This window comes from Falco cherrug, chromosome 4 (assembly GCF_023634085.1).
Source record: "Falco cherrug isolate bFalChe1 chromosome 4, bFalChe1.pri, whole genome shotgun sequence".
Taxonomy (NCBI): Eukaryota; Metazoa; Chordata; class Aves; order Falconiformes; family Falconidae; genus Falco; species Falco cherrug.
Window position 1 is genome coordinate 24608289 of NC_073700.1, and position 23540 is coordinate 24631828.

Consider the following 23540-nt stretch of genomic DNA (forward strand, 5'->3'; position numbering starts at 1 on the left):
ATTGTTTGCAAATAATCTAATGGAATAGGATCACAGATTGTTATTAATGTTAGCAATGCATGTGATTTCAGACAGAGCTATTTAATTAATTTATAAACCAGCAGCTCTGTCAAAGGGGCATAATGATAGGTTTTAAAGCAACTTCTAAAATTGTCTAGTCTTAGTTCATGATTTGGGGTTTTCTGGTCTACACTTAACTGATGTACTTGGAAAGAGAAGTTACATATATAGTGTTGCTTTGAGAAATTGACAGGAATGAAAAATTGAAGCAGGAACCCTTCCAGCAAATAGGCTCTTTTTTCATTCAGTCAAGACAGAAATGTTTCTTACTGAAGAACAAAGCAAGCTTTTCCCCCTGCCCCCACCCCACAAGCCACAAAAAATTAGATCCGTTGGATAAAATAAATGTTTTTAAACATTCTTTGGTTTGTATTTATAAACCATAGGGTCCAGATCCACTGGACTTGCTAGCATACATTTACAAGGTAAAGAGTTAATCTGGTGTCTTTTTATTTTCACTGAAAAAGGCTTATCTTGTGTTCTTCCAAACTGTCTTGTAAGCATTTCCTGAGAAGGGGTATAAGCCAAGCAACATGGAGGACCTGCCTATGACACCTAGCAGGGGAGGCCTTGCCTGTTTGGCCAGGGTTAGCAGGTCTTACATAATAATTTATTACAGTACCTTTCTGTTTCCTGGTCTGTGGTTTGCTGCTTGTTCTCAAAGCCAGTAAAGCTGCTCATATCCACATAGCCGTCATTCTCATTAGCAGCAGACAATGCCCTGCTGGGATCTTCAAAAAACTCAGTAAAAGTTCCTGCTCTGGTGGATCTTCGAGGAGGAATCTGTATGTTTTCATAGTCAGAGCTCATAGCAGGAATGTTCTCATAGTCAGATGTGTCAGCATTGGGAAAAGAAATGGACCTAGGTTTTGTTAATGGGAGTGGCATGAAAGGAGGCCTGGACCTGTCCTCAAAGGACTCCACCCTTGAAACACTCTTGCTGAAGGACTTGGGCGTTCCTTTTCTTTTACCATCCTTATAGAAAAGAACAGCCGAGGGAGACTCAGATGCACGGAGCTTCCCCACATGTGATTTTAGTTGAGGTGAACTACTTAGGCTCCTCCTGTCCAGGTCCATCAGCCTTGGAGGCCCGTGATAGCTGGACTCTGACGAGGACCTTGAAGAGGAAACATTAACATCTACATGGACTTTACTTTCAGTTTTCTTCTTGAATTTTAGAGTGAGGAACCTCTTAAAGGAAGATTTCTTTTTCTTGGAATACTTATCAGGTGAGTCATTCTCTATCAAAAGTGAAGGGGAACTTTTAGTGATTGGCTTTTTGGTGATGTAGGCAAGTTCAAAAGGAGGTGGTATATCAACAACTGAGGATGGAGTAGATAAGCCACATGATGAAAGGTGATTTCTCTGGGAAAAACTACCTGAGGAACCATTGACACAAGGCAAAGACAAGTTGTCTTCTGTCCTTTTTATTCTACCATCATCCAGTACACAGCCATCACTTTCTCTGTAAACAGAGACAGGTATCTCTCTCCCTTCAACAGAATAAGATCGAGGATATAAAATGAAACGTCTTGACTTGGTTGGTAATGCTCTGTTGGCTTCTGTTGGTTTTCCTTCCACTGACAGTAAATTATTGCTTACAACTTCTGTCCCAGAGCCATTGCAGGAAGATGGTAAATCAGTTTCAGGTCCAGCTTCTTCTGGAACAGTTTCTGGGACATAGCCTGGCATTTTCCCAGAGAGCGACCGTGTTCTAGTGACAATGCTTTTACAATCAACAGGCAGCAAGTTGTTTTCACCATCCATGCCCAATCCATCCCTTTTACTGTAATCAGTTCCTAAATCAGTCTGCCCATCATGAGCAATTTCATTTTCTGCAGGAAGCACATAAGGGTCATCTAAGGAATCACTGCTAGTTTCTCTTTCCTCTGAATCTTCAGGCACAATGACCACTTCAGGGACTGCTAGATTTTCATGCAAGATGTGTTTGGTCCCACATTCTGCATTCATTTTCCCATGCTTACGGACTTCTAACTCTTCCTCAAGTGGGACCTGTTGAGGTGGACTTGGGACACGTTTGCTGAGGCTGTTTGCTTCCAACTCATTGTCTTCAAGTTGCAGCTCATCTGACTTAGAGGTTTCCACAATATTTTCACTGTGCTCTTCAGCAGGCGTATCTTCCAGCTCTGGGTCCATCCCTGGACTACTAGGTAGACTATTGGAGATCACACCCTCTTCATCCAGAGAGGTCCCTTCTGTTTGAAGATTCTCATCTGAATGTTCCATGGGTACTCCCTCACCACATTCATTCTCACAAGGAGCAATCTGACAGGCAGCATCCGTATTCTCTGCATTCACAGTTTCTTCCTCCTCTTTCCCAGAGTCTTCGCTTGCTTCACAGGCTACCTCTGGTGTCTTCTCCTCACCTCTCCTCTCAGTGATCTGGCAGGTATCACTGGCATTTCCTGTGTTTGTATTACTGTGCTCATCTGTGTCTGCTTCCTCCTCTTCGGCTGCTGCTTGATGGATGGATTCTCCTAAACCATTTTCAGTGCTGGGTTGATTTTCACATGGTTCTAAGCCAGGAGCTGCTTCTTCACTGGCCTCATCAGGCAGCACGTCAGGGCTTGCACAGTCATCATTTTCTAACTCCCCCTCCATGTTCAAATCAAGCTCTGCATGCACACCGTGGTCACCATCATGTGCTAGACACTCATCTCCCTTTTCTAAAATCGCGGGCAGTTCTTCCTGCCCTGCCTTCTCACAACCTGGGATCGATTCATCTTCAGGTAGTGGCATTAAAATTGTATCTTTACAGATATCACCCTTTAGTTCCTCATCTCTACTCAAAATGTTATCACTGTCAGTCTTACAATCACTGTTGTCTGTAAAGAGTTCCAGGTTGTTAGGAGTTGCCTCCTTGTTTTTTGTTTCACTACAATCACTTACAACATCCTCATCTTCATCTACATTCTTGAAAGCATCTTTATCCCCATCGGGGGCATCTGAGGACTCCTCACAAAGTGCTTCAGACTGGTCACAGTCTCTGGTTGACTCTTCAGAGTCTGGTTCCATTGGTTCAGCAATATCTGAAGAGTTACAGTGCTCATCTTCGGTAACGTCTCGATTGCTGGTATCCTCATCATTAGCAATGTTATCCTTTTCCCTCCCTACCTCTTCTGGAGTTTCCAAGACTTCATTTTCCTCAGAGGAATCTAGGTTCAGATCATGCTCATGTTCCAAGTCATTACAGTCTTTGCTGGTCAGCTGAGTTTCAGGAACTACAATGTATTCATTATCCGCCTCAGATTCTGGGCAATCAGCATTGCACTGGTTTCCTTCATACAGCTCTCCATCAAGACACACCAGTTTCCCATTTGAGCATTTATTTAAGTTATTGTTGGTATAAACACTGGATTTGCCCTCACTGTCAGCTGAGAATTTTGGCTTGGGAGCAATAGGTGGTTTGGGACCCCTAGACATAGAGCTCAGGTTATGAAGAGTATCAGCCCTTGGCAGTGAAGGAGAAAATTTGGAGACAGCTACTGGAGAAAGATGACCAATAATCTTTGGTTTCGGTGCTAGTGGTGGCTTTGTGATTTCTGGAGAAAAGAGAGAAAAGCCATGTTAGTCATCTTGGTTTCTTAAAAAAGCCATCAGAATATATCCTACATCACACTTTATCTTATACCAATGACTTCTAATGCAGAAGGATTCCAGCCAATAAAAGGCTCAGCTCTGAAAAGGGAAATGAAGGAGTTCTTCAGCTAAATTCAAGTGAGCGCTTGGTGCCCAGACACACAGCCTTCCCATCCGCCACTACCATGGAACAAAATATGGAGTTACATTTTATTTGTCAAACAACATAATCATAAGGCGTAAGATGGTCTGCTGAAAGCTCAGCTAATACTTTCCATTGATTATGTAGCTGAGTTATAATGCACTGAATGAAATACTTCAGCCCAAAACATGAAAAGAGTTACTGGTTTAAACTTAAGTTCAGTTTTCAGTATACAGCTTCTTCAGTCCTTTCTTCAGTCAAAAGATCTCCCATCCTCCTGTAAATGCCAGGACCCCTTGCAGGTATAATCTTCTCTGAATGTCAAAATATGCTGTTAAAAAAGTGAATTATCTTGCAAAATAAGGCCAGCCAGAGTCTCTTAACTATTTCTAGCGGAAGTGCTGACACATGTAGGGGAATTCAAATAGATTGACAATAAACTAGATTGAAACTAGATTAATTACGTCATGTATGGCCATTTTACTCACAGTACAGTTTATGTGCCACAGCCATTTCCCGCTGTCTTGGTCCTGAAATTTATATTCTTTAACTAACTAAATGAAATGCTGAAAGGCTGCAAAAATAGGCAACAATAGGGATCCTCCCTCATGAGATTTTAGATGAGATGAAATATGTAAAGAAGCCAGTGCACCAAATGGTTACAGATGGTAACAAGTAAAGAGAAGGGGTTTTGCTCTTATAATGTCTCCTAGCCATCAATAGGTAATTACATAGTTAATTAATCAGAAATATCTTTTTATAATTTTAATTAACACATTTTAGTGGAAAAAGGGGAGCTCCCCATTGCAAGGAAAAGCACAGGACAGTTTCATCATGAGAGCCAGGAACAAGTCCTTGTGCAAAATCCTCATGCCCTACACACAGGAAATAAGGAAACAGCATCTCAAGAGATACCATTTAGGACATGGTTCCTGTGTGAAATCCTATCCTAAATCATGTTTCAGAAAGTGTAGCTACTGTGCTGTTACATTTTGAGTATTTTGGAATGCAGACTTTTGACATCTGGAACTGAAAACAATTACAATTCAGCTGTGCTTCATACTAATAACAGAGTAATACTGAATACAAACTGCTTAAAAATTATTTTCTGATTGTTATGATATTTGGTGTCACAGTACTTTTCCTATTTTTATCTTAGTCCGACTGAAGTCATTTTTATTGAACTAATACTGGCATACTTGTTTCATTACTCTGGGAGATACAAGAGGCTGTTTCTTCAGATCTTCTTAACCTTGCTGAAATTTCTTCCAATACTCAGAAAGATGCTGGCAATTTGGCATTCTGATAAACCAGACCACAGTGTTTCTAGAATTATGAGACACCAGAGAGATTTCATGTAAGCTAAAAACTGAGTCAGTGAGCTCAGCTCAGCTCAGCCCAGGAATGAAAAGTCTGTTCTAATAAGGCACCTTATTGCATATACTGATTAAGAATTATTCTGTATCTGGGGTTTTATCTGATCCAGCTTCAAATGTGGGAGGCTTAAAACAACTTGTGGAAAAGGAGGGAGAGAACTGCGTATTCGTCAGTCTCCAGTACTGTAGTGTGTACTCTTGTTTCACAGTATCCACTGCTGCTTTGAGCTGCACAGTATCTGTCTAACTACTGAAATCACAGAATGGGTAGCTAATCTTTCCCTCCAGATTATTTCAGAAATGTTACATGCCAAACACCCCACCACTGCTGAAGTACCGTTGCTTCTGTTGCAGCCAGCAGCAAGTCTGCAGCAATTAAAGGCTGCAGAGTGCTGAAAACTGTTAAAACACAGGGAAGGAATTGAAGTGGGCTGAGTGTCTTGTAAGCCTGGCTCCCCAGCCAGATCTACCTTTTGGATTTTTAAATCAGTTATTGCAATGACTGAACATCCTAAACTAACTTTCTGGTAGTAAAATGCATGAAATTTTGATTAGCTAGAACTGATTCCTTACACCTTTTCCACCAGAAATGTGCAATGCACCCCTTAGCACCATAATGAGGCATTTTTAGGACTAACCTCAAGGAAGAAAAATCACTTTGGAGGTATTACACCACTTCCTACAGTGTCTGGCTTTTCCTAGGAATGTCTGTCCAAGAGCAGGACACAAATATACCTACTCCATTCCTGGGATGTGACAAGGCTTGAGCACAGTCTCTGCATTCCCATCCTCTTGTCAGATGGAGTGTCTGTACTGAAACACTGAGTAATAAGAAAAAGACTGGACTGCAGAGAATGCTAGGATCTCCCAGGCTTTGTCTTAGGAACAAATTTGAAATAAAATAATGTAATGAAGTCATTTTCTTTATGTAAAATAACCATGCAGACACACTTAAAAAAATAAATAGCTTAAACACAGTTACTTACTTTCCCTCCAGTGATAATTTTATACAGCAAAAGGAACCAAGTAATCCTGAGTTTTTCCTTCTGCTACCTTCAGTAACATTGCTAGAAGAAGAGCACTTATGGTAATGGACCCTTTTGTAGTACGGTAATAATAGGCATTGTGATGTCCTACTCTGACCCACTTGTGCCAGCTACTGGTCACTACTGATTCCTTCCAGTTTTTTCCTAACTGTTCTGTGCATTGATCTTACCCTTCTTTCACGAGGCTCCTTAACCAAGTTTTTTCTTTTTTTTTTTTTTTTGGTTGTGTTTTTTTTGGGTTTGGGTTTTGTTTTTTTTTGGGGGGGGGTGTTTGGTTTTTTTTAGGGGAAGGGGGAGGCAGTGGGAAGAGTACAAGTGTTTGTTTAAAAAAATAACCCAATTACTGAAAAGAAAGCACAGCTCTTTGCCTTTTATCAACTCAATTTCATTCTGCTTAAATTTCTGCTTCTTTTGTTGTCTGAGGCACTTGAAAGGTTCTGGCTGTAACTTCCAAATGGACACAAAACAACACTGCACCATAAGGAATGTGTATGTTCACAAATAATTGTGCATGTTTATTTTAGGATGTGGTTTATGTTGGAGGGAGACACACCCACCTTGTGCTTAAAAGGAAACTCTTAGGGAATAGGAATTTCTTTAGCCTGCTCCTCCCCTTATTGTTCGATGCTTCCTTGTACTGACAAGGACCTTTTCCTCTCCTTACCCACCTTCCTTCAGGCAAAACTGCACTTCAGCATGGTTCCATTCCTGCCATGGCCCATATGAAATGACATTACTCTCCTCCCCACCAAGTTTCTAAGCGGTGAAAAGTAGCCTAGCAGCTCTCCTGGAATGACAATCAACCCATACAGCCCTCACTGTTCAAAGCGTTTATTAGAAACAATAAACATTTTGTAGTGGGGTATTGCCTGAGACACTGCAACTACCCACTTTGAAATGTTCTCCAGATTTAGGAATTAGCCTAGAATTTAATTAAGGCTTTTAAGGGACCATATGTACTAACACCAACACACCCCTACCAAGCAGCTGGTTTTTGGGTGAAGACCTAGTTAAACACTGAGATTTCACATTTGCAGGAGTATTTGTAGACATGCCCCAGGCCCATGGGTTTTGATAGTTGCCCAGGAAATTACTCAGCTCTACACTGCAGATACTAGTTCCAGCCTTGGGTGGTGCCACAATTCAGTTCAGGCATCTCTTAAGTTGCTGAAAGTAGCTTTTTCTAACCAACAAACTTTTGTAGACCTGTGTTTTCTTCAGGCCTTTGGCATTAATTCAGCTCAGACATATGTTAAAATAGGAGAGACACTGAGGACAAAGGACAGAAATGCACTGCATAGTTCAGGGATCTACAGAGCTTATGGATGGAAGTGACAACGCAGGTGGAGGGACCACACTGCAACAGTGGGATGAGACTGCACCAAACCTAGAATCCCAGTGGGAACCAATGCACACAAGTCCTGTTTGTCACTGCTTCTGACCAGGAGGAAGGGACTGAAATCCACAGATGGAAAGTGCCTAAGAAACAGGAGGTAGAAGGAGAACAGCCAGACAAGGGCATCAGAAAGACTTATTCAGCTCTGATCAGGAGCTGTAGAATTTCACCGAGCTATATTAAAACTTGCCATCTACACAGCTTTGGTCTGAAGTCAGCAAAAGGTGGACTATATACCTTAATATCATCCTTATCTGATTCCTGTAATGAATTGCTCATTTTTGAAATAAAGCCCTTATTTCCAGTTAGTGCTGCCTGGCTTCTATCTCCAACATCTGTTATTGTTTCTTCCACTGGGTTGAAGACTCTTTTTATTATTCGGTATTTCTTTAGGGAAGACCTATACTTCCCTACAGCTATGTCTTGGTACATTCTTCTTTCTGGTAAACTAAACAAATTAACTCGTTAGATCTTTGCAGTCTTTTCTTTTGGATTTTTTCTGAACCTTTTCCAATTTTCCAACAGCCCCTATAAAATACACAGGGCAGACCTACGGGATGAATTTCACAGTGGGTACTGATGATGCTGTCTACAGAGTTCAGTACTTTCTTAGATCCAGTTCTCACTATTCTCCATTTTAGCTTGTTATTTTATAAGGTTAAATTGCTTGTCCATTATGACCTCTAAAGTGTTCCCAAGGCTGTGTTACCTGTTCATTGCCTCTAAACTGATAGCTTTATAATATGCAATAAGTGTAATTTGTTAGAATGGATCCAACTTAATGATCCAGATCTGTTTATATAATTGCCCTGCCTCCTATGTTAATTACCTTTTCACCAATCTTCACATCATAAAGTGAACTTTGTCATCTGATGCTTTTCTGTTTGCTTTCCTACCAAGGAAATGTTGGACAGTATCAACATAATCTTGGTCCCAGGACTGTGCATACCACCATTTGATAATGTTACCGAGAGAACTACTACAGAAATTCACTACTGCCAATTAGCAGACTTTATTTCTGTTATATAAATGCTTTTCTTTTAAATCCGAATGTGCTACTAAAATACTACATAGGCATCAATGTATGTCTTTGTACCTATACCGTTGCCTTTATCAAGAAAGTCTGTAACTTCTTCCAAAGACTGGGATCAAATTCCCTGTTTGAAGAAAGCAAAGTCCCACCACTGAGGGAATAAGCAACCGTAAGAATAGCAGCAAATAGAGGAATTAATTTACATGTCACTTGCCAAAACACTATGACAGACATAAAAATTCTTCGGACCAGGAAGGACAGAAGTTATTTCATGGTAGCATTTATATTTCATGAACCAGGCAACAAGATGAAACAACAAAGAACCTACCCTGTACCAGCAGCCAACATGTTCACACTTCCTCTCACGTCAAAGCATGACAGTGCTAAGAGCTCATACCATTGACAAAAGCCACATGTGCCAAATGCTGCACAAACCCAGAAACTCATGGAAACAGTGTGACTGCACTGTACAGTCATAGGTAGAAGCTTCCATACCTCAGCTACCAAACACCACCAAGCTCTTACAAAGCAGGACAGAGAGGAAATTCTATACCTGTGTCTATTGCAGCTTGTCTAACAGGCTGGTTTGTGTTTTGACCATGGTGCTTACTCCTTACTGAGAGAGTGGTAGACAAGAGCTTCCTATCAAAGTAACACATGGAGCTTCACTGTAAGTGAAATGGACAGCTCTTCTTTTCAGAGGAAGAGCTGGCTTTGGACCTGGCCAAAACATGGGCACCAACCACTATTGTAACGCTACTAGGAACGTAAGGCAAGCCAAGCAGAGTCTCTCCTAAAACTCATGTATTACATTTCCAGTACAAGAAGCAGTAGGTTCCAACCTGTAATTACAATTCTGCCAGCTGTCCAAGTCAGACAGTGAGGGTGTGTAAAGCTGCCTATATAGATAAGCCACTGCAATGTCATTCTGAATTAAGTACCCAGCATAAGCTGTGCAACCTGCTTCAGTATGTTAGAGATTAAATAGATGAGGTAGCATGATTTACAAGGAAAGTATAAACCCTTTTGAGGGGTTCAACTCATAAAACACCAGTGCTGTTACTCGTAGGATCTCAGAATGTACTATAAATAACCAAGATATCATTAATTTTGCAGTATGAGCTGCAAAAGTAGTTCTCTTTGTTTTACAGCATGTAAATGCATCACTTCACATGATCAGAGAAAAGTCTGAAATTATGAAAGTTAAATAAGAAATGAAAGCAGTTGCATGGGAGTCACTTGAAATGGAAAAGGTATTTAGACTCAGATTTTCTAATAATGTAGGAGTGCAAGTCTTCTTTCCAAATGGGAACTCAGTCCAGATTTAGGTATCAGCTCCCACTTTGACTTGAACAGGAATCAGGTACTTAAGTGTCTTCTGAAAACTGGGACTTTAGGCACTTGAGATATGAAACCCTGTTCAAAGTCAGCAGATCATTGGCCCCTAAATGCCTCAGGCATTTGTGAAAATGGCATTTCAGCTTCTGCTTAAGTCTCATATATTTAAAAACATCTATCCTCTCTTATTCAAATGTGTGATCAAAAGTACTCTGTATACAGCAAGAAGGCTCCACCAGTGTGAAGACAGACCTATAGTCAGGAGTAACTATCCCATGGGATTTTTGTCTTCTTACAAATCTTAATTGAACTATTAACAGCTGGGCTGTCGAGCACATCCCTCTCTGCAGAAATAAAATGCTGTTCTGTACAGTTACTGGAATCCATCCTCTATGATTAGATCAATGCATTATGACTCTGGGATACCAGATCAATAGCTTACAAATTCCTCTTACTATATAACTTTATTGCAGCCATCTGTAAATATAATACAACAGCGTAACACCTCACAGAGAAACACTGCTGAGGAAGGGAAAAAAAATCTAAAGACAATATAATCAGAAAAGGATGGATTTTGACCCAAAAAAATCTTGATCCTGAAAATTCTCTGGCATTTTCACTGTCTCTAGCAGACTGTACATACAAGTTTTGGTAGGACTGGGGGACTTGGTTATGAAAAACTGCAGGTACACAACAACAAAATAATCTTGGTTCTAAACTACTGGCTTTTATTTCTTTTTAATGTAACTGTAAGTGTTTGTGATGTTTGCAATTTGGCTATGACTTCACAACAGGAACTTTACACTACAGTGGACAGCTTATATTCACCTGTTGTTTCATATATTGCCTCCTAGGAGCCAAAGAAGATACTGGTTAAAACTCTCTGACAGGTACATATGGCAGCTTTTCCTATAACATTTTCAGTAGCAGCTGAAAGAATATACAGTCTGCTTACACCTCTGAACAATCTGTAGTCTAACATCTGTACATTCTTCCTATGGGCAGCATCGTCTCAGCACCTGGCAAACAAGTCGGTGCTTAGAGGCTGGAAGGTCCTATGTATGAGGCTGAGAGATGGGGGTCTGTCTCTTGTCTCTTACCACAGATTTCCTGTGACCTTGGGTGGATTGCTTCATCTTTCTTTTCATATCAGTTCCGCATCTCTGAGGATAATCCATATCTCCCTTCCTGTTTTCTGTCTGCTGTTATTTCAACTTCTGTGGGATCAAGGCTACCATATACGCGTGCAGATACGACTCTGCTTACTGGGGCTATGTATTACTTACTGTAATACAAAGATCACTAATGCTGGTCCCTGAGTTGTCCCAGTTAATAAATAGCCCTCTCCTCCAGATTCAGTAGGAAGTTCTGCTTTGCACTGATGGGAGAGACATTCCTTGCATTGTGTGAATGTACAAAACAAAAAGGCTGAGAAGGGATATGAGCACTCTATAAATACAACCAGGAGGTAAACACCAGAGGAGGAAAAGAACTATTTTTAAGCAAAAGGACAATGTAATCACAAGAATAAATGGAGATGGATCTGGTCTGGAAACTAGAACTAGCAGTGGAAAGAGGTTCTCAGTTTTGTGAGAGGACTATCAGGAGAGCTACCTAAAAACTTCTAGCTGAAGATATAATTTGGTGAATTAATAGAAGGAGTAATATGGACTTTGTGTTCTGTAACAACAGGTACTGCTTTTGGTAACGAAGGTAGTCCTGTTCAGTCCTACCTTTCTGAAAAATAAAAGCTGCTAGTGAAATTCAAGTCTTTACAAATGGATACATCCGATATTCCTTACACTGCACATCCACAGACAACAGGATCAGATTGAGCCAGTCAGTTCTAAATAACGGAGAGATGAAGAAAGAGAGGTTGGAGCATCACAGCTCAAGCAATTTTTGGCTGGCTCACTTAGCTTTCAAATGGAGGGACAGGGTCCAGTCCAGACAGAATCAGAAAACAGAATGGAAATGTCACCACTTTTGGGGTAGGAGAGTGTCTTGCTCTCCGCTCCAAGGGGAAAAAGAACCTTTTGCTTTAAACTCAGAGGAGTGGTATGACACACTGATACAACAGCAGAGGGCTAGCTTTGACCTAAAAGATCCTTTCCAGTCCTATGTTCCCTGCACTTTGGCAAACAATGATTCAGTCTCCCAACACAACAGTTGTAGGGCAAGGTATGTAGCGGTGAAATCTCTGGGCTTTGGGAAGTACCTGTGCAAGTGAGATGCCCAGCAACATTCACCTTCTGGAACAACTAAACAAAGCGGAAAATTTCAGGGCTAACACAAAAAGACCATTCCCCTTCCTCTCTAGTTCTAGATGCAGCACTAGATTTTTCTAAGTAACTCCTGCGTTAGTAATAATTGTTTGCTGGATTCTTATGTTTTTTACACACATGCCTCACCCCTGAATATCAGAAAGTGTTGATGGAGAATTTAAGGTTTTGCCCCGATTTTCCAGTGACTTCTTTTAATGTTTAACTGTTAAACGTCCTGTCTTTCATATCTGCTCCCTTCTCGTCCCATCTCTTTCACCTTCCCAGTTTCTATCAAGGAAAAATTCTGGGAAGTTCACAGAAGAAAGGAGGAGGGGTCTGGGTTTGCCTTGGAGAGAAAATTCTGCAAAAAACATTACCTCCTCAAAACCCAGACTTTCGGAAAGAAAGTCACAGCAAATACCCTGAGGGCTTCGTTGAGTGTGTCCGAGGCATGAGCGGGCGCAGAGCCGCAGCCCTCAGCGGGCGCAGCCCTCCCGAGCCGCCAGCCTGGCTGTCCCCGGAACCCGCGCCGCGCCCGGGCTTGCTGCTTGTGCCCGTCCCGGCGGGGAGAGCGATGGGGATGCACAGCCCCGGGGTGCGCGGCGCCCCGCGGAGAGCCAGCGAGCACCTGCTGAGCCGGGGGATGAGGAGGGCCTGGAGCAAAGGTGCCAGTCCCGGTAGCACGGCCCAGGAGCTGCCGGCCCCGAGGGAGGGGTGCCGGGACGGGGCAGGGGGCTGTGCGCGTGCAAGCCCCGGAGAAGCAGAGCCTGGACGAGGGGTGCCATCCCAGTGATACTGGCCCCGGGGACGGGGCGTGCCGGCCCGAGCGAAGGAGGGTGCCGGTACCGGAGGAAGGAAACCCGCCCGGCGTTTGCCGGCCCTGGGGAAAAAGATGTCCGGAGACGGACAGCCATCCCGGCGGACCCGCGCACTTACCGGCGTTGTTCATCTTCCACCGCAACTTCGCTCGCTGGCTGCCCCGGGCGCTCAGAGCATGGTCCCGGGGGGCCGCCGCCGCCTTCGCCCCTCGCGAACGAGCCCGGCCCTACAAGCCCCTCCAGGGGCACGGGAGCGCGGGCGTGGCAGCCGGACCCGGAGCAGCGGGCTGGGCAGGCGGCGGTGCCGGCTCGGGGACGGTCAGCGCCGCGGCGCGCCCCCGCCCTGCCCCGCGCGCGGCCCGTCGGGGGGCGGTGGCGGCGCCCGGCGCCGGGGCCCCGCACGGCCGGAGGCGCGCGGAGCTGGGCTGGGCCGGGCCGGGCCGGCCGGGGCGGGGCGGGGCGGGCGCGCGCAGGCATCCTCTGCCGCGGAGCAATGCCGGTGGCTCCGGGGGGGTGGGGGGGTGGGGAGTGGAAGCAGCACGGAAGCCTAAGTCGCGAACATTTAAAGGCGCAGCGGGCTGCTCTGTCCTCCGCCCCCGCCTTTCGCGTGCCCCCCCTTTCGTATCCCCCACTCCCTTTCCAGTGCCCTTGGTCCCTCTTTGCGCCTTCCTCGCCCTCCTCCCCCATTCCTCCTCCCGCCTTCTCCCCCCCCATATCTCCTCCGTCCCCCCCTCCTCCTTCCATCCCCTCCATCTATCCTTTCCCTCTTCATCCTTTCCCCTGCTATCCTTTTACCCCTCTTCATCCTTTTCCTCCCGTCCACGCTTCCCTCCTCTCCATCCTTTCCCCCCCTCCAGCCATCCTCCCCAATCCACTCAACTACCCACCCCGCACCCACCCCCCGCTCCCTCCATCCTCCCAGCCCCGCTCCATTCCCCAGTGGGGCACGACCGCCCCAGCCTACGAACCCCCACGGGGAAGGAGGCTCGGGGAAGCCCCACTCGCCCCAGCCCCGCCCCGCCCCGGGCATTTTTCCCTGGCCCGGAGCATCCCTGCGGAGCCGATAGCACCTGCTGCTGGAAGCGGTGTTTGAGTGCAGGGAAGCCACGGACGGTCCCTCGCATACAAACCACGCTTGCTCAGAGCGGTTTGAGACAGCTCCAGACTGCTGTCTTTTTCCTCTCTCCCGTAAACCAGCTCCTGGCTCAGTGAAGGTAACGCAGGCATCCCGTGGCTGGGCTCTTCTCCCCGTTTTCGGGCTGGCAGCAGCACCAACCCCCAGTCAAGGCTGGATCGCCCCCTTCCTCTCAAAGGAGGCATAATATAGCCCTGCCACCTTTTCCAGTGGAGCTCACGCAAGAAAGTGCAACTCTGCGCATTTCCCTCCCCTGGCAAAGTAACCCCAGGGAGGCATAGTTGACCCCAAGGGTCGCTTCCCTAGTCAGGGAGGGGCCATTCCTCCCCAGGGCAGGACGGTTGCTCGCACCGTCCCAGAGCTCTGCATGCCAACAGGCTGAGGGGGGGAAGAAGCAGCACGTTGTACCTGCTCAGTGTCCAGGCTGGGGGGTGTGTGAAGCTGTCAGGTCTTGCTTTGACATTTTGAATCCCACAGAAATAAGGAGAACTGCTAGAGCTAGCATCCGGAGCAACTTAATTTTTGATGCTGTTAGTTCTGCTTTTGCAAAGTACTTCATAACTAATGTCATTCTGCTGGCAGATGCCCTGTAGCATAGTCAAAGCTCTTTTTCCTGACTTTTCAATGCTGTCTCACTGTGACTGATGCGATGCCTTGCACATTAGTGCACCGACTTCTGAAGAGAGAAAGCAAGCAGTGAAGGAAATGGGAATGAAACCCTTCTTTCTGTGGGCTTCAGTCTCTCCCACTGAGGCTGGCACACAGGAGTGCTGGTTTCTGGTTCTCTAGGGGACCCTGGTTGTATCACTACAGTTCTAAGCAAGCATTTGCAATCCTGGATGGTTTTGGAGATGCATAAATTTACAGTAGAAGCTCCTCTATTACTATTCTGACGGACATCAATGAGGTGATGGAAAGGCCTATATCTTCCCTCACAGCATAACGTGAGGGAATGCAGCAGCCATCTGGCCTTCTCCCATCTTCATGCACTGGTCCCTGATTTATTCTTGCCACCTGCAGCTTTGATGTCTATCTCAATCAATACAAATAACTTGTGTCTACAGAAAGAATCATCTGAAGCAGCTTCAGAAATACAGATTTAGGGCCTTGCAAAGTGTGGGGGAAATGTGACACAAGGAAAAAGAAAGCAGAAGTAAAAAAGTCAAGCAAAGTACAGGTGACTTGGAAAAAAGTCCTTAAATATGTTTTCCAGGAGAATAACTGGTTAAACAGCTGCAAAATACTAATACATTAGGGGAGGGAGCAGCAGGAAGGAAAGAAACATGTTTTCACAGAAGAAATGAAAATGTGGGCTGCAGAATTTGGGGGATTTTCCTAATAACCTGGAAAACATAGTCTAGGTAGCAAAGTTTTCTCATACCTAGATACATAATGGGAAAACGTTGGTTAAGTATATTACTAGGAAACAAAGCCCTTGTAAAAGAGATTCTGCAAATTGATCGGGTGGTCTTGTAATGTGCACTTCACTCAAAATACTTTTTTGTCTGCTGTAGGGCACAGAACCATAACACTTAAAACGTTTTGATCCAAACAATCTGTGAAAAATGTCATGGAACAAAGAATGACTCTTTTCTCTCTCTCATTTTCTGTGAAAGGAGCTAAATAAACACTCCAGAAGAACATTATACTTAATGACAAGGGAGCAACTCCTGCTCCTAGTATTATGCCAGTAGCTCAGTCTGGCTTGAGGGGCAGGCATTCATTACTCATGATTAGTTTTCTGACCTAGCTTTGGAAAGGGTGAGTACTTCTCACAAGTTCCTGTCTGCCTGTTCTCAAATGTGCTTCCTGCCACAACGGGCAGGGTGCCAGGGTACCTCCAGGAGCCACTGACTCCTCTCGTTCATCAGATCTGATTGGTTTGAACTTTGAACTGGTTTCTGTTGGTTAAAAATGCAACACATGCAATGCTATGAGATACTGTGCTGTTCACCAAGGAATGTATTCTTGAGCTGTTCAGACTCATTTTGGACCCCAAGGACTCTGCTCGATGGGCAATTAAGCTACAATTTGGGTGCAACAGGAAAAAAGAAACAAACATCTGTGCAGTGATCACAATCTTAAAAAAAATTGGAAGTAAGCAAAAGGCTTATATTCTCTTTATTGTCAGTCTAAAAGACAATCCAGAGTATAATTTCCTGTACTGAAATTATGAAAAGCTTTAGAGCTTTATAGATAAATGCAAATAAGGACCATAAAAGAAATTTGTCAGTTTATCCTCTAACCCTCCTCAAAAATAATGGGGAGTGACCTGTATTACAAATGGAAGAATGGGAAGATGAACACACATGAACATGTTTAGGAGATGCTGAAGGGTCAAATCAAACTTTTGCAGCCAAAAGAGGAATCTCCACTTTTGCAAGTATATACTGCAATGGAGAGTACTGAAGGATGGAGGTCACATCACACAGAACACTCCTTGAAGCAAGCTGAGTTCAGCACAGAGGAATCATCTTCCCCAGGGAGAATCCATGACTTAATTGACTAGAAGTGAAATTGACACATCTGTTTTCATTACTCAATTACTGAAATAAATTAAACAGATATTTTTAAAATAATTCAAATTATTTTTTAATAATAAAATTACTTTTAATGAAGGATTTTATTCAAAACATAACCCAACTAACCATTTAATAAGTTTGATGAATTTTAAAACTCAGGTGAACATCTAGGCTTATTATAGGTCCCCATCCAGCAGATGTTTTAAGTACATGCTTAAATCTAAGCAAGTGCATAATCTGTTTCAAGTAGGGCTACGCCATGTACTTCTGTGCCCTATTAATTAGATCAGAGCTATGCGGCATGTTGGAATCTTATTTTTTATCATTGTAACATAAATCGTAGCACTGTGCCATTTTAATGAAGTGCTGGAGACTGTCTGCATGCTACACTACCTATGCATCCCAATAGTTATTTTAAAACCTCTTAATGTTATTACATAGAGGTGTTCTTCAAGATGAGGTCTGCTTCATTATAAGCAGTCTTTCAGGGCATTTTTCATGACCTTCCACTCTGCTCTCTCTTCTTCATTAGGGTTTATAGATTTGGGTTCCAGGTTTTGGGGTTTCACTTACCTTGCTTCCTGGTACATCAATTTCAGAAACCAACATCACCTTATAAATCTTTACATGCATATGGTCTTAGTTGCCTGAGAAATCACCTATTTTCATGGGATTTTGATATTTCCTGGTGCATTCTAGCTGATGGCATGCCACTTGGGAAACCATGGGACAAGGAGAGGTGGTTCAACTACAGTCATCCCTGCTGGTGGTCTGGCAAAGCCCAAGGGTGTAGATCCCTAGGACAGAATACATAGGGTAGCTAATCCCTTGTGTTTATCTCTGTAAGGGTGCCCAGGATATCTGAAAGGCTTAATATATGGCAGACAGTCGGTTATGTTGGCATGGATTAATGCTGATCAGGTCTGCTTTAACATTGTTGTGCGTAACCATTTCAGTGATTCATGGGTAAACTGGTGCTGCATGTAACAAAAAGTGAAATCATTTACTAAAGCAGGATGGAAAAAAGTGAACACATCAATAAGCCCGTGCATTCCTTGGGATGGCAGATGATATTAAATGTAAAATATAGGCAGCTGTGATGAGCTGAGTATAATAGCCACCTATGGTAAATAATGATAGCTAAATACTTTTTAGATATTTATCTTTCCTATAATGGAGTAGCACTGGGGGCGGTTGTAGACTGATGTCATTGCTGCCTGATGACAAATTTCTGTGTCTGTGGAACTTTGTATGTCCTTCAGTGACTGGTACGTCATCTCTCCCTCACTTTCATGGCTTCTGTTCCCTCTTTGCTCAAAAGGCTGCCTGACACTGAGAGGCTCAGACCCAGAAGAGCAGGGAGTGCTGTACATGACAGCTTGTCACTGGCCAGTTGCCTGGGAAGCCATGAGAGCCACTGGCAGAAAGATGTTGTATTAGAATTTAAGGTGCATTGACAGGAATGTGTCTTAGGTCTGTAGCATAGTAGCACTCCAGGATCTTTCAGTTTGAAGTAAATGCTCTCTTGAGAGTCGTTGGTAGAGAAGGAAACTGAAGGACCATCCCTTGGATGAGATCTTGAAGATTAGTGGTGAACCATTCTTTGGAAGAAAGAAATTCAAGCAAATGTTATCAAGTCCTCTGGGACTGAGATAAAATCCTTGACCCTCCAGGAGCCCACTGACTAGCTAAACTAAAAGTGTCCTAAAGTGAAGCTTGCTCAAGTCAAAGTTGACAGCATTACCTCATCTCGGTGCAATTTGGTACAATATTTTCTGGCACATAAAGATCAATTCTTCCTATTGTTGACCACCAGTGTACTTTTTACGATAGACAGTTTGCTCCCTGCCTTCACTCTACATTTGTACTCTACATGAAAACTGATAGCAAAGGACCTGTAAAACATATGTCACAGCCTTGGCCCTGAAGAGTTTACATCCTAATTGCAGGCAAGAGCAGACAAGTAAAGACAAACACAAAGGGAGTGGAGAGGAAGAGAACAACAGGAGAGTTATAGCTATAACATGATGATTATTCTTTCCTATACCAGCATACCAGCATTTGTAGCATATCTTTTTTGCAGTACCTGTTTTTTGCAATAAGATAAAAGGGATTACAATTACTCATTATTCATGACTAACACTGAAAACATGCTGTCTGTTATCTATTTATGGGAGTTCATCACAGAATGCAGGAGTTACTAGATTTTGAAGGATGACTGATGTGTACAGACCCCAGAATGCTTTAGGAGAGGAAGGCTAGAAGGATAGTGGAGTCAGGTCCTGGGAGACCAGTCTGTGTTTGTATTCCTTACAAAGAAATACAGCTGTGAAATATTCTAAATATGGATTTAACTCTTACTTAATCAAATGAACATCTGACTGTTTCACTTGCTGTTTTCAGTAAAGGGCCCCTAGTGAGAGCACCAGTCCTCTCAGGAAGGAGGTTTATGTGCTTCTATTAAGGTTCATGATGCCATCAAAGTTCTTCTGATGCATTGAGTTTCTGAGATTCATACTGCTTACTATTTCTGTAAAAACAGAGTATTTCTAGGCAATGGTACAAAATCTGAGAGCTTATACAATGTCACAGTTGAGTCCACTCATTCCTCACTGCCATGGAGATTTTCTTTCCTTCTCAGCTGCCCAGATGCCTAATTCTCAAGTCCTTGCTCAGTTTTGGCCCATGTCTTACCCAGGCAAAGCTTTGTTTAAAGGTAACTTAGCTTGCGCAAGGATGTGGGAGTGTGATGATCCTGCACTCAAAGCACTTGGTGCCTATATTTGCAAAATGTCAGTAGAGCTCTACCAGCAGCAATCAGGGAAGTAGCTGAAAACACACTTCTATGGATTTACCTACTGCAGTTAGTGTTGTTTTTCTCCAGCCATTCACACCCTCTCAGACACCATCTGTTACATAAAGCACTGGAGGAAGTAACATCACAGAGAATCAAATTGTGAGCTGGGAGCTGAAGGATGGCAGACGGGTGCTTCAGACATCTGTCAAAGTGAGCAAGCGTAAGTGAGGAGCAATACCATTGAGCGTCAAATCTTATGCAAGTGTAAAACTGATGTCAGTGAAAGAAAAATTGGGCCCTGAGTCAAAAAACCTGAGATTTGGCATAAATGAAGTCAACATCAGTTCTAGCTTCACTGGGACCAGAGCTGAAGCCCACTTCTGGAGGTCAGAAAACTCTTGCTAAATTTCATCTGAAAAAGGGGGGAAAAAAACCCACCCAGCTGGAGAAATTTTGACTGGTTTCCTGCGTTTGATGGGACCATGCATTTGACACCCCCAATACATGCAAGTCTCCCTCAGCAGTGAATCATCAACGGGAGAAAAGGTTATGGCAATGATGATTATTGCTACCTCTGAGCATTGTTTTGAACCACAACAATTAATTACATGCCTCATTTTTATCAGGGCCATCTACTGGGTGCAATGTGCTGTGTGAGATGTACAAATAGGGAGGAAGCCAAACGCCCATTTCCTCTTAGTATTTGGATTTGTTTTGGTCTCACTCCAGTGTCAGTCCTGCTCCGGGCACCTTCCACCACAAGTCCTCCCCTTAACTCTGCAACCCACTTATCACTGGGGCCCTGCTGGCTGTGGTAAACCTTGGCCGCATAGATTAGTAAAGCCACTGACCCGCAGTGGGGCTGGCAGCTGCGTTCTCCATTTCCTGCCCAGGCATCTGCTGCCTGATTGGAGGAAAATCGTTCTTAAACCTTCTTCAAAACAGGAAACGTCTCTTCTCCCAGCTTCCTGAGGCACAGGAACCGTCTCCGCAGCAACCCCTGGACAAAGAAAGCTCCTATTAACTACTGGAGTGCCATAACGGATGCAGTGGGAGGTCATAATTCAAGCCATGATCTACCCTGAGGCTGGAAAGTGCCTCTGTGCACCACTGCTCCCACCCCTCTGTGCCCACGCTGCTGCCTTATTAAGCAGTCTGGAGGTTAATTAGCACATGATAATCCTATCCATTGGAAGCATTTGTAAACACTTTTCATCTTCATGACTAAATATTGATCCTGTGTCAGCAACCTCTGGAACATAATTTTGTGATATGTCCCCCCACCTTGAGGAGTTGGAGAGGTGACTGAACATGGTGACACCGTCATGCTCTCAGGGGGTTTTTTTGCATGGTGTACCTTAATATTATGTAGTCTTTTTTTTTTCTTTTCTTTTTTTTTAATGCAACCGCTTCTTGTATCACCCAAGTATCGTATGACTAAAAAATATTGACATCTCATGCTTTACTCGTTGTGTAGTTTCCCACTTATGATCAGGCCTCCTTGAAAGGTCTGAGGTAGAGCTTTCAGAAAATCTGTTGTAGTTAGAATGCAGTCCATTATGGCCCTGGAGAAAACTACACACACGCTTGTAATGGGCAGTTTGCATCATTGAAGGACCATTGCTAGCAAAGCCAGTGGAGCATAGCTGAAATGAATATCAACTTCTGTAAATCTGTACATGCACAAACAGTCAAAAATTTGGCTTTACATTTCAAATTTGGTGGGTTCTTTCACAAAATGCACGTGGGCCAGCTGTATCTGAGGTTAAAGTGCACCTCACAATAAAAGTAAATGCAATAGATGAAAATAGTAAACAGTGATAAATCGTTGTTCTTATTTTGGGTTTTGGACATAAATTCTACCTTCCCAATCACCTTTTCACAGCAAATGCAGAGCCACAGAGCTGTCCCTGTCTGCTCCACCCATAGAACTGAGCCATTTGGCTGTCCGAGTATTTTTCCTGGTGTTCAGGATTAAGGAAATAGAGCAGTAGGACACAGCAACATTCAGAAGTTATCCTTCCTCTGTTTCAGATCCTTTCTCACCAAATACTCCCCGAGAGTAAAGTGCTGCAGGGGAAGCTCCCCTCAGACTGTCTGATTTCCCGCCAGCAAGCTATGCTGTTGATCCTAGAATGGCTGCCTTCAAGGTCTAGGCTAATTATTTCACGTGTGTCTGTACCTATTGTAATCTGCTGTGCCTGATCACAGAGGGAGGCTGCTACGTACCTGTGGCTTATGTCTGCTGTAACCCAGGCCACCTGAATGCCTTTGCCAGTAGTGGGTAGAGAGGACAGCGTGGATAGAGAGGTCTTGTGGCAGACGGGTTTCTCTTTAAGTTTCCTGTGATCTTCGTACACACAGAAGTGTGTCCGTTCACTGCAAGTGACCGTTAAAAGAGAGAAGCAAAGTTTGCTGAGAAAAGCAATTTATTTTGATAGATTGACCGATCTGGGTCATAAAGCAGACAAGCTCACCCTCATTCCCCTCACCAGATTAGGTGAAGAAACAACGGGTTTTAAGCTCAGTACAAGCTGGGAGTACCTTTTTTCTTGTTTTAGCCTAGTTATAAATGTGAGAAGAATGTAATCAGACACAAGATTGCTGCTACAGTGTCTCCAATTCATCACTGTTTCTGTGACTGGTTCTTTGGGGGAAACCCCTAAACCTAGCTCCTAAAAGTTGATGTTACACTGTATGAGGTGAGGTAATATAAAAGTGGATCAGAATATGGAAACATTTTTCACAATGGCTGGGACTGTGGGATAAACTGCTTGTGATGTATCTATTCCCTGAAGCCAGCCCTGCTGGGAGCCAAAACTGGGATGCAGCAGTTCTGAAATGACAAAAATTTCTTATCTTGAGCATCTCCCTCCTTGTTTCTTCAGTCTGTCTTGTAGGCAGTGAAGACCATTTTTTGCTATTCTTCCATGTCTAGAACAGGGCAAGTGCCTTCCAGCTTCTGTGGTGTTATTCCACGGCCTGGCTGCAGTGCAAATCAATGTGCTTCAAGTGGAAGTTACATGTGAGGAAGGGTGAGGCATTCCTGCAATGCTGACTCACTTCTCACTGAACCAGGCAATTAACTTTTTCAGTTTGCTCTTGGACACTGGTAGGTATGGTGAGAAGCCCCATCAATATTGATCACAGTTTGCTGGATAAGCAATAGAGGACACAAGAAAGCCTTATGGAACCAATGTACTCTGGTATGCTCCTCATCTGGAGCATCAGCACTGAGAACTCTTTCTTCTGCCCGGCATAGTTTTGCCTCTAGGAAACATTTCTAAGTCACTGCAGTTGTTCAAGGATGTAAAGATCCCTTTCATTCCTAATTTTGACATTAGGTTCAGACCACACCAGAATTTCCTTGTGGAAGGTATCTGAGTGGTTCACTTTTATGGAGCACTGCTTTGTTGTTCTGCAGGCACAACTGCCACATAAATACTATTCCTGAATGAATCAGCTCCCAGTAGTGCATTTTGAACATTTTTAGACATCACTGGGGAAAGAAAGCGTGCACAAAACAAGAAAGTACCTATACAACCATTTTGTCAAAGCAGAGCAGGAGTATCTTCTGCTCACTTTCTGGGAGTACTTTCTTTCAGTACTTTCTTTGAGCCCTGGAATTAATGAAATTTGGTGTCTCATAAATTTGTGTCATGGTTGCCTTTCAAGTCAAACATGAGGTAAAGCCTGATTTAAAGATCTTGTCTGCAGCTGAGCTGTTAAATAAAAAAGTTCCTGAATTCCTTACCATCTGATAAAGAGTGGACTCAAACTGCAACTTCTCCCACACTCTGTTTACTTCTTTCTTGTCTACATGCCAATCCTAGACTCAGGTCTTCCGTGACAGGGTGTCAAGGGGAAGGGAGGAAAGTTCAGCTGAAGGGACTTTAATATGGAGGACTGAAGTGACAAGACACACAATAATTGTATATGCTGGTATTTATGATACCTCTAAAGCTGGGTTAGAGATCCCAGAGTCCACTTTCTATCTAAGCGGAGAAAAAGAG

The 23540-nt window shown here is 43.6% G+C and overlaps 1 protein-coding gene and 1 long non-coding RNA gene across 4 annotated transcripts in view; both read right to left on the reverse strand.

Annotated features, from left to right (window-relative positions):
• Positions 1-13513, reverse strand: part of FGD5 (FYVE, RhoGEF and PH domain containing 5) — a 110140-nt gene extending 96627 nt beyond the window's left edge. For 2 of the 3 annotated variants that reach the window (XM_055706979.1, XM_055706977.1), the window contains exons 1-2: positions 13192-13512; positions 683-3623 (exon numbers count right to left, since the gene is read on the reverse strand). In XM_055706979.1, coding sequence (XP_055562954.1) covers positions 683-3623; positions 13192-13204 — 2954 coding nt within the window. In that variant the 5' untranslated portion in view covers positions 13205-13512. Of the gene's footprint in view, positions 1-682; positions 3624-13191 lie in introns of all 3 variants that reach the window. The other variant, XM_055706978.1, reaches the window with a different exon arrangement.
• Positions 13514-18968: 5455 nt separating this feature from the next.
• LOC114017055 (uncharacterized) lies at positions 18969-21858 on the reverse strand. Its single transcript, XR_003561852.2, has 3 exons — positions 21757-21858; positions 20379-20527; positions 18969-19729 (listed from the first exon to the last, which is right to left on the reverse strand). It is a non-coding gene; the product is annotated as an uncharacterized LOC114017055 (long non-coding RNA).
• Positions 21859-23540: the final 1682 nt, after the last annotated feature.